The following is a 9,463-nucleotide window of genomic DNA, read 5'->3' as shown; positions in this document are numbered from 1 at the left end:
CCAATGCTACACACATTTCTGTTCAAACATTACAAGGCTTCAGACACTTGAGCAACTAAATATGTTCGTCTAATGTTGGTTCTCATCATCTATACTAAGAAATAAATAGCAAGCAACAGCTGCAGCTTTTCACAGTCAGGCTAGTAAACAGTTTATTACACATTGTGTACAAAAAAGGAGAACAAGAGCCCCCAAGCCTTTGAATCATCCTTATAACACAATTGAGCACGAATATGTCACCATTATAGACTTAAAGACAACTGTTAGTTGTGGACAAATGCAATTGTAATTATTGTCATGGATAAACATATACCATGAACATCCCTTAGGAGGAAAACGCAGCTCCCTTAACCACAACCAACAAATGCAAACAAGACTTTCCCTTTAATGAATTGAAAAAAGAAAACTAAATGTAAACGTACAGAGCAATGGGCAACAAACCTTCAAAATGACCAAGTCAATATGCAAGATAAATACATTTGTAATGATACAAACAAAAAAATCACCATGAGTAATACCTTTGATTTACACTTGACTTAAGGAACAGTGCCATCTGCTGTTACTGAAGTTTAGGGACAGACAGTGGAACAATACTCTTTGTAATGCAATAAAATAACTGTATCTGATACACGCACAGACAATGCTCATAAAACCTCTGTGGCTTTAACTAATTTTAAAAAGTCATAATTGTATCATTCAATGTTATTTATGATAATATGCAGTAGATTCAAGTGAGCGTTCAAAAAACGCATTACAGTGTAAATTTGGTCTGTTTTCTACATAAAATTCCTAAGGGACAACTGCAGTTCTATCTCATAAAATAAAGGGAAACAAAAATATTTATTTTGGCATTTCATTATTATTTTAACATCATTGTATCCTTTGGAAATAAAAGTAACATGTAATAGTAAAAAACTCCAGTCACATATTTCTGTAAAAATCTGTTACAACATAATGCAAAAAAATAGCTTTGTAAAGCGGTTCTGCCGAGGATGCAGCTCAAATCGTGTGTGTACTAGTGCTTTGAAGTCAGAGTCAAAGTGGACGACACTCGGAAAATCTGAGGCAGCATGTTGCTCAACTGGTAAAACATTTCCTCTGAAATGCTCTGTCAAAACAAAGAAACATGCCAGATAAAGACACTAGTTTTAGACACACTTAACATTCTTGTTTAATAGACCAACTAAAGTATTATCTATCACCATCTTATGTGTACCGTTTTATTGACATTTTAGCAAGATATTCTGTTATCATTTAATATGTTTGGTATTCAACAGGGCACTTGTGAAAGTTGAGTTTTCCCCTGTATACATAATATAAATAACATACTGAATATGATTTACACTTATCTGGGAGTGAAATAAAACTTTCAGTAAAACATTAGAAAAGATACAAACTAATGACCCAAACCTACCTTTGGAACTATGAACTGGACAGTACGGGAAATGCCTCCATCCCACGAGGCCATCTCCATCATAAAACCTGACAATACAAAAAGAATATTCTGCAACAAGATTGTAATTTTCTATCATCCTAGTACACCATTGTGTTTATTTCCCTAAGAACTTTGTAAAAGACAAAATATAAACAAGAAATGTACAGTAGTCAGACATACCTTTAACACATTTAAAAACCAGTTCAGCTCTCTTAAGACACCACGGGATCGTCATCTCCTATAAAAGATAGTTTTAAAATCACTTTACTCTTTTTACACTCACCCTTACACATTTGTTTTAAATGCATGCCTGTTTTTTTCACTTGACAGACCATATATGTCAGATACATAAAAACTAGCACAACTTCACCAGAAAGCGCACAGATTGATGGATGCAACAGTACGACAAGACTTTGCGTGCTATACACAAGAAAATGTTGTAGTCATCTGGACTCTGTTTTAAGAAACGTTTTACTTCTCTAAAAGTCCAGATGAGAGTCCAGATGACTACAACGGAATCTTTTTCTACAATGGACCACTCCTGGACGAATGAGGGATTACACCGACATATACACAAACGAGCAAAGGTGCACAGTGCATCTGGTGTATTTTATATGCAAATTCATATGAAGTAATCTTTAGATATGATTAGATCCTAACTGAATGTGTAAGAATATGGGTATGCTTTTCTTACCTCTGACATGTCATGGACGAGCAGCAGTGGGATGGTCACAGTAGTGATGTCATGGGTACAGCACACTTTGAGAATGTTTCTTAGGCCCATAATGGCCGGGTCTCGTGCGTTGATGTTTCCAGAGCGCACGTTGTCATCCACACACAGGTGGAACACAGCTTGGACCTCAGACAGGTTGGAATGTCGAGAAATGTAAAATTCGCCTAAAAGGGGGGAAAAAAAAATCACAAATCCCTTTCATCCTTTTCTTTTTATTCCTTGTGTAGGAATTATGGTTTGATTTCAACAACATGTTTGTCAGTTGATGAAAATCTTTTACCTGGTAAGAGGTTAGAGGGATTTCGTTCAATATTCTTGCTTTTATCGTCGTTACCATTTCTTAGGACCTCTGAAAGTACAAAGATGAAAAGTAATTATTTTGCCATTTGCTCCATAGTGTAATCCCTCAGTCTGCTAGGGGTGGGAATGTTGTCAGAAATAGTCATTTGGACACTGTTTTTAGAATTGAGATGTTTTTGCCTGCCAAGTTATTGTCAGTCTGAAAGCGCTGGACTGAGAAGCTACAATTTATACAGGGCTAGGCCGATGTGTGTCCGATTCTTCTATCCTATTGTACTCCAAGCGGCTTTAATTTTAAGATTCAAGTTTATTGGGCCACATTCATAACTGCTTTCTTACTAAATGGTTGCAACTTCAACTTTAAGAAGATACTAAGAAAACCCTCTTAAGCAGCCAAAAACACCACGTCATTCATCTACATTTGTATTTAGATTAAAAAGTATACATATTTGCACAGAAATGCCCTCTAAGCCTCCATATGGACTTGAGAGAACATTTGACACTGCGATGGAGCGAGGAGGACAAAAAATAATTACAAGGACGTTGCTATAGACAATTGCTGTATTACAACTTATAAAAACAGCAGCAATTAAAAAGTCAACATTCTCAGTGGGAGCATATTTAAGTCACCAACTTATTGAAATAAATAGATGTTCATTGTTTTTAACGCATTTCCATGAGACTCATAAATTACCATATATAGGGGTAAATAGCGGGGGCAAAGGGGCACGGAGTCATGGGGGATTGACAGTTGAGTGCTGTCGGGGTTTTAACAGGGGCCCGTACAGAAGCACTGGGGCTGGAGTTTACTAGACTTTGCCTGTGCTCTATATCATTCCTAAACACTGACGATTTAGTGTCCAATATTATCAAATTAAATTATTTGTACGATCAATCATCAATTTTTGTCTGCAATATAAGAATAATAATATTCTAAAACAGCAGCATTTCTGTTTGTTCAACTGACTGTGTCCAAAACCAGTTTGTTGTTTGTAGTTTGGGCTTTTTACAGCAAGAATTAATTTATTTGTTTACGAGTTCACTTTTTAAGAACCAGCTCTTGGCTGTTGAAGGTTTGTTCCAATGGACAAGAAGGTGGAATTAACCACAGGTGGACCCTGAAGAAGGCATAGGACCACCACAGCCGTGACTGAGAATTCTGAAGGATTTGCAGTAAATTTCTTATTGTGTATTTTAGTAATGAAAAGGAATGAAATCAGAAATCTGAATAGTGTCTGGCTAAACTGAAGACACTGTATACTTTCTGGTTATGCAACGTCTTATGTGTCTGCTGTGATGAATATTAGAAATCTGTTCAGGTTTATGTTTTTTACCAGTCTGGTCCTTCTGTTTGCTGCTTCGCTGGGCTCTGGCATAAAGCACCAGCTGCTGCACATCCTCCAGCTGTTCCTCCAGGCAGAGAAAGTGGAAATCTGTACACTCTTTTGCAACTGTGGCAAAGTCTAAGATGGAACATAAGAAACCAGTTACAAAAGTTATTCAATAATAAATGTACTACATTTATGTGCAACCTAAGACGGTATAACATATAACGTCTACAGGCCATGTTCAGGATCACCTCTCTTGATTCCGCTGTAAGAGTTCACCCTGTTGTCGACCAGTAGTACCAGACCACAGAGTGAAGAGGAGTACAAGGACAGGGCCGTCTGAAGTCGCCTTAGCTTGGCTCCACTGCTGCCATGTCTCCGGTGTTTACACAAGTCAAGCACATCTGCTCGAACCAAACGTAAATTGTGCATGGTCTTTAGCTGTGCCCCTGGTGTGAAAAAAAAACTGAATTAGAAGACAACTAGAGACACATATTAACTGCATGAAGGAACACATATCGATGCAATAAGAATGGGCTCCATGCACTAGAGTTGGCTAAGCTAACGTTCTCACAGCTAATGCTAACCTTTATGTCAAGAAAAGACAAATCAAACAGTTTTTATGTGAGGATTATTTCAGTATTTTTTTGTATTTTTTATTTTTTTTTAAATTGTATTTGTCTCAACAGTAGAATTAGCCACAAACACGTCCCTTGTTGAGAAATATACTACAACTCGCTATTCACCGATTCATCTTATAGACTGACTTAGAGCCCATTACTCTCTTGCTCAGTCATCTCCTACTTCATACATTTTTTATTTATTATTATTCTTCCCAATTTTTATTTGTTGGTTGTATTCATTACAACTGAATTTGGTGTCCACATTTCTGAACACACACTTCTGTGCAGGCTGCAGTGCCTTTTTCAAACCACCTATTGGCGCCATAATAGTGCATAAACAGTGTCAACACTGTGAAAACACAGATAGGGGAATGTGTGACACACTCATCCAGGCATCATATACCCCAGGGCTTCCCAACATGGGGGGCTCACTGGGAACATTCTTATTGCAAAATGCATTTGATTATATAGCACCTTTCAAGGGGTTTACACTGGATTTGTGAGCTCAGCGGTTTAGGACTTGGGGGTGGGCAAGACAAGTCTCGGATAAAAGGGCTTCAAGGAAAAAGTAAGGAACGACTGATCTACCAATTAATATTAATTCTATTAAAATGAGAAAGTCCTTCCTGTCATCATAAATACACCGCCTTTAGCCCACAGGTACCTAGGTGAATGGTGAAGCTCTCCTCCAGCAGAGGCTGCTCCTCAAACACCCGGCTCCCGGACTCTCCCTCCTCAGACAGCTGGCTGGACTGGACCTTAATTTCTTCACTGAAACAAAGCCAAAAAAAAGATCCAGGTTGTGCATTTGTGAGTCAGCAAAGTTCATATTTTTTAATTAATGTAATTTACCAACTCACACATTAGTTAACTTTTCTTAGACCTTGGTCAGAGAAAACTGGAATGTGTCATTTTTCAATAACTGCACAGTTAGTTCCGGAAACAGTTAATCACAATCTATATCACTACTCTGTGAATATCACCATAGCAACAGGTAAACGTTGTTAGGAATCTGTTAGAAGGCACTAGCTTCAACTAAAAGTGACTTCAAAAAGCAGACAGGGTTTTATATTCACCAATTGGTTATTGCAGTTTGTGGGACCATGATGCAAGCGGATTAAACGAGGAGCAGTGTTTTACACTTAATGCACTCCTCTGCGTGTCATGGTGTTCTAGACACCGCAACAGTGCATTAAAACACACTGCTCCTTACTTACTATACATAAGAATAAAGAGCTTAGAATTAGTCCATTCATATACCTTTCTTACTAACGCATGCCAAAGCAAACAGATTGCAATATTAAAGTTTGGTCAATGTAATTGATTTGTCACTTTAACTTATTAAGTTATTATTAGTGGTCGTAGTGAAAACACAGGTTCCATATTCAAGTGTTGTTAGTTCAATGTTTTATGAAAGAATACGGTAGTCTTCATAGTAGAAGGGTGTATACAAATAAAGCTATGAATTTTGTCTAAATGGGTCCAAAGGCAAACTCACTTGATTTGGCTGCTGTTGTTTGACTTCCGTAGATCCTGGTGTAATTTAATGACCCACTCCTGATATTCCTGCTTCTGAATACCAGTCACTTGCTTCAATTCACTGGCCCATTTGTTCTCCAACACCTTTAACATAAACAAACCAAAAACATAATACTTTCAATATTTTACAACAATGTTTAATATTGGCCGTGATCAGAGAAACACATGGTTTGTTTGTGTCAAGACAAACAAAATGGCAGCTTACAAGAAAAATAGAAGAAAAAAATAACAGAGGACTGAGAAATAGGGTAGATTTCTGATGAATCAATGAGCAAAGCACTAAATTCTGTAAAGCAGAAGTAAAAGAAATGTTGCTCCAAATGTGTCTCCCATATTGGATCGTCCCAGTTGTCTGATCTAACAATAGTTAAAAACATATAAACTGAACTCTCTGGATAGAAAGAAAGAGAGATAATCTATTGATTCAAAGGAAATTCAAGTTCAGCCGCAGAAACATTGTCACTGCGCTTCTCAGTCTCCATGGATACCATCTAAACTTAACCTTAACTCTTAATCGTTTTAATTTTCACTGCCTGTTGTTGCATAGTAACAAGTAGTGTGAAATAAAGTGTGACCTAACAAAGGGTATTGTTTTACCTGTTGTGTATCAAAGTGTTGAGATGCAACTGCATTTACATCCTGGTCAGTTAGAGTATTTCCCAACTCAAGCATCACTTTTTCCATTTCAGAAGATTGTCTAGAATAGTAAAAATGTAACATTAATATATGTAATGGCTAAGGTTTATGCATTTTACTGAACTAAATGATTTCAAAATGATCCTCTATGACCAACCTCTCCTGTAGCTTCTTAATCTCCATGTCTCTTTCACTGATGAGCTCTGAGATGCTGACAAAATAATTGTGCTCGAGGTTGAGAAGAGTGTCCGAGGCAGGAGAGTGGATCAGTTCATGGTATACATCGGCAAAGTCCTCATCCCAGCTGGGTTCCTCTGGGTTAGCATGCTCCAGGGTTGTCTAGAGAAACAAACAGTACAGAGGACTATTATTGCCATTATTGCCATTTGTTTTCATTATTGAAAGGTAAAAATGAATCCCAACTAATAACTAATACCTATTTAGAACTGGTTGAGCAATATTCATTCATAGCGCAGCATCGGTTTGAGCTTTTCTCGTGGCAATTTTATTTGAGTTTGATCTTAAGTTGATTAATATTTTCACCCAAACTGCATGTCAGCGTTATAAGTGTATCAACTAATGAATGCACATTCTATAATTAATGAGTTTACTTTTGTAATTCATGTTAGGAATACAGACCTCATATATTGTCAATTACATCATTGTAATTGAAATTGGCAGTCAGTGAACACAACCACAAATAGCTGTCCTCTCAATTTGAACAAATCAGAAAGTTATATGAGGAAGTAGCTGAAATTAACATCTTATTGAATTTTAGAAAAACAAGTATCTGGAGCAAAGATATGTCACATTATAATGAAGTATGTACCTCCACATAAGACCTGGACCAGGCATTGGTGAGCTGGTTGATGTCAACCTCTCCTGTGGTGAGCCTCTGCAGAGCCAACTCTGCCTCCCTGTCATAATCTAGGATGGTCTCTTCATCAACAAAGTTTGTCAGAGCAGATTTTAGTGCTGTAAGAAAACAAAATAACTTTAAGATCTTTACACAATTTAAATGGCACTATACTGAAGGCGTACCTTACCATTTTCTATATAACATGGGATTTTGTGCAGCAGCATCAAACGCCCATGAAGATCACTGACGTTCTCCTGAACAGGAAACACTAGAGGCACTTTCAGCACACAATTATCTCGTCCAGCCTTGAACTCGAACACAAACTCTTTCTCTGAGGCGCTGTTCGTCTTGCCTTTGTTTTTCTTCATTTCAGCTAAAACAACACACGGTGCAATATTTAATAAATACAGGTATTTACAAGCATGCCGCCATGTTTCAGACTAGTACCGCCTAGCTACAGAGTCAAGTTTTCTCTAGAGACAACATTTGAAACCTGGTATTCATCCAAGGATTTTATATTTCTCTTTTTTAAAATGAAATACCTGTTAGCGAAAAGCATCCACACCATGGATCACACAGCAGCACTCTTGTTTTGATGCAGTCAGCTGACCACAGCTCATGCATCTGCTACTGCCTCCAGAAGAGTGGAGTGAGAACAGCAACTGCAGATTCGCCACATGGAAATGCGTACATATCACAGGCTTCCGTGTGCTAATTATATTAGATATGGACAAATGTGTGTGAGATTACTTACTGAATGCGTGATGGCTGTGGTATATGTGGATTGAAGTGTATATTTAGAATTTGAATTACATGCCTGAAGCACTGGGGTGGTGCACTAACGCCCCCTTGTGGAAAAATTTTGATAACAACTCATTAGAGAAGTACTTGTCCATCATTGACTGCATGTCTGCTTAGTTACGGTATACTTTATTCATTCCTCGTGAGGAAAATTTGTCATTTGTATTTGCATATTTCAATTCCGCTGTTGGAGCATTGAACTGACTCCTCTCCAGATCTTGAACTCAGCTTGGTCAGGACCACCTGAGATGATGGGTTTGCTACCTCCAGCATCCAATTATTCAAAGAAATACATTGAAAATGGTTCAAAATGCTTAAATTAAGAGATGTGTTATTATTTATTCATTTATTACTCAATTTACCTGCCAGAACCGAAGAACAAAACAAAATAAAGGAGCTCATATAACAATTAAAGAAATTCAAAGCGCAATCAAAAGACTAAAAAACAATCAATCTCGAGGGAGTGAGTGTTCACCTCAGAGTGATATAAAGCTCTAAAAGACACACTTACGCCTTAGAAGAGCTCAGATCCCTCCGAGTTAGAAGGAAGCCATCATACCTTTAATACCTAAAGAGTGGACAGTTGAGTCATCTGGAGGAAGTTAAGAATATTTGGGTAAAATATGTGCTTACAACATAGAATGAACGAATCAAAACATGCAAACTGAAAAATATGTTACAATTTTACTGGTTTGCTTATGACCAAGGTTTTGTACCAAATAGAACAGACTAGAGATACTTCTATTGGTATTTACAAATGAGTTATTATAACCAAGAAATCAAACAAAGTAATGAACATTATAACCCTCTGACTGAGCTTATTCAAGCTGAGCTCAATGCTTAGAAATCAGAACTTTCAAAGGGAATAATATACAAATTATATTAATGCATTATTAATCTGGACAACTACTCTACTGAATATATTAAAAACAAGTGGGAAACAGAAGGTAACCTTGTTCTGACATCCGTTGGAGGACCACACAATCACATGTCTGGAGGGAATTTTGCTGGGAAAATGTGTCACGTTTCTTCATAACACCAAGCCAAAGTGCCCATTACTCACAGGGAATTGCAGACTGTTGGAGAATCTATGGCAGCCTGGAGGCAATCCAGTATCACATGTTTTGGTACTGTCCTGTTTCAAAAAAATCTTGGACTGAAATCAACAAGGAGTTACTGACTGTGTTTGATGTTACCATCCCATTAGAT

The 9,463-nt window shown here is 37.4% G+C and overlaps 2 protein-coding genes across 3 annotated transcripts in view; one reads left to right on the top strand and one right to left on the bottom strand.

The window, feature by feature from the left end:
• ferry3 (FERRY endosomal RAB5 effector complex subunit 3) overlaps window positions 1–7,871 on the bottom strand; it is a 452,554-nt gene extending 444,683 nt beyond the window's left edge. Inside the window, exons 1-13 of one of the 2 annotated variants that reach the window (XM_072434744.1) lie at window positions 7,641–7,871; window positions 7,424–7,569; window positions 6,752–6,933; window positions 6,556–6,655; window positions 5,918–6,042; window positions 5,084–5,190; window positions 4,048–4,245; window positions 3,803–3,931; window positions 2,449–2,517; window positions 2,130–2,332; window positions 1,616–1,673; window positions 1,415–1,482; window positions 1,017–1,108 (exon numbers count right to left, since the gene is read on the bottom strand). In XM_072434744.1, coding sequence (XP_072290845.1) covers window positions 1,017–1,108; window positions 1,415–1,482; window positions 1,616–1,673; window positions 2,130–2,332; window positions 2,449–2,517; window positions 3,803–3,931; window positions 4,048–4,245; window positions 5,084–5,190; window positions 5,918–6,042; window positions 6,556–6,655; window positions 6,752–6,933; window positions 7,424–7,569; window positions 7,641–7,821 — 1,658 coding nt within the window. In that variant the 5' untranslated portion in view covers window positions 7,822–7,871. Of the gene's footprint in view, window positions 1–677; window positions 1,109–1,414; window positions 1,483–1,615; window positions 1,674–2,129; window positions 2,333–2,448; window positions 2,518–3,802; window positions 3,932–4,047; window positions 4,246–5,083; window positions 5,191–5,917; window positions 6,043–6,555; window positions 6,656–6,751; window positions 6,934–7,423; window positions 7,570–7,640 lie in introns of those variants that run through there. The other variant, XM_072434743.1, reaches the window with a different exon arrangement.
• Window positions 1–9,463, top strand: part of steep1 (STING1 ER exit protein 1) — a 189,763-nt gene that overhangs the window by 121,943 nt on the left and 58,357 nt on the right. The gene's annotated exons all lie outside the window — the stretch shown is intronic.

This window comes from Eucyclogobius newberryi, unplaced genomic scaffold, assembly GCF_026437365.1.
Source record: "Eucyclogobius newberryi isolate DKJ021-1_F unplaced genomic scaffold, fEucNew1.0.hap1 SCAF_7, whole genome shotgun sequence".
Lineage (NCBI taxonomy): Eukaryota > Metazoa > Chordata > Actinopteri > Gobiiformes > Gobiidae > Eucyclogobius > Eucyclogobius newberryi.
This window is presented reverse-complemented; position numbering and strand designations above follow the sequence as displayed.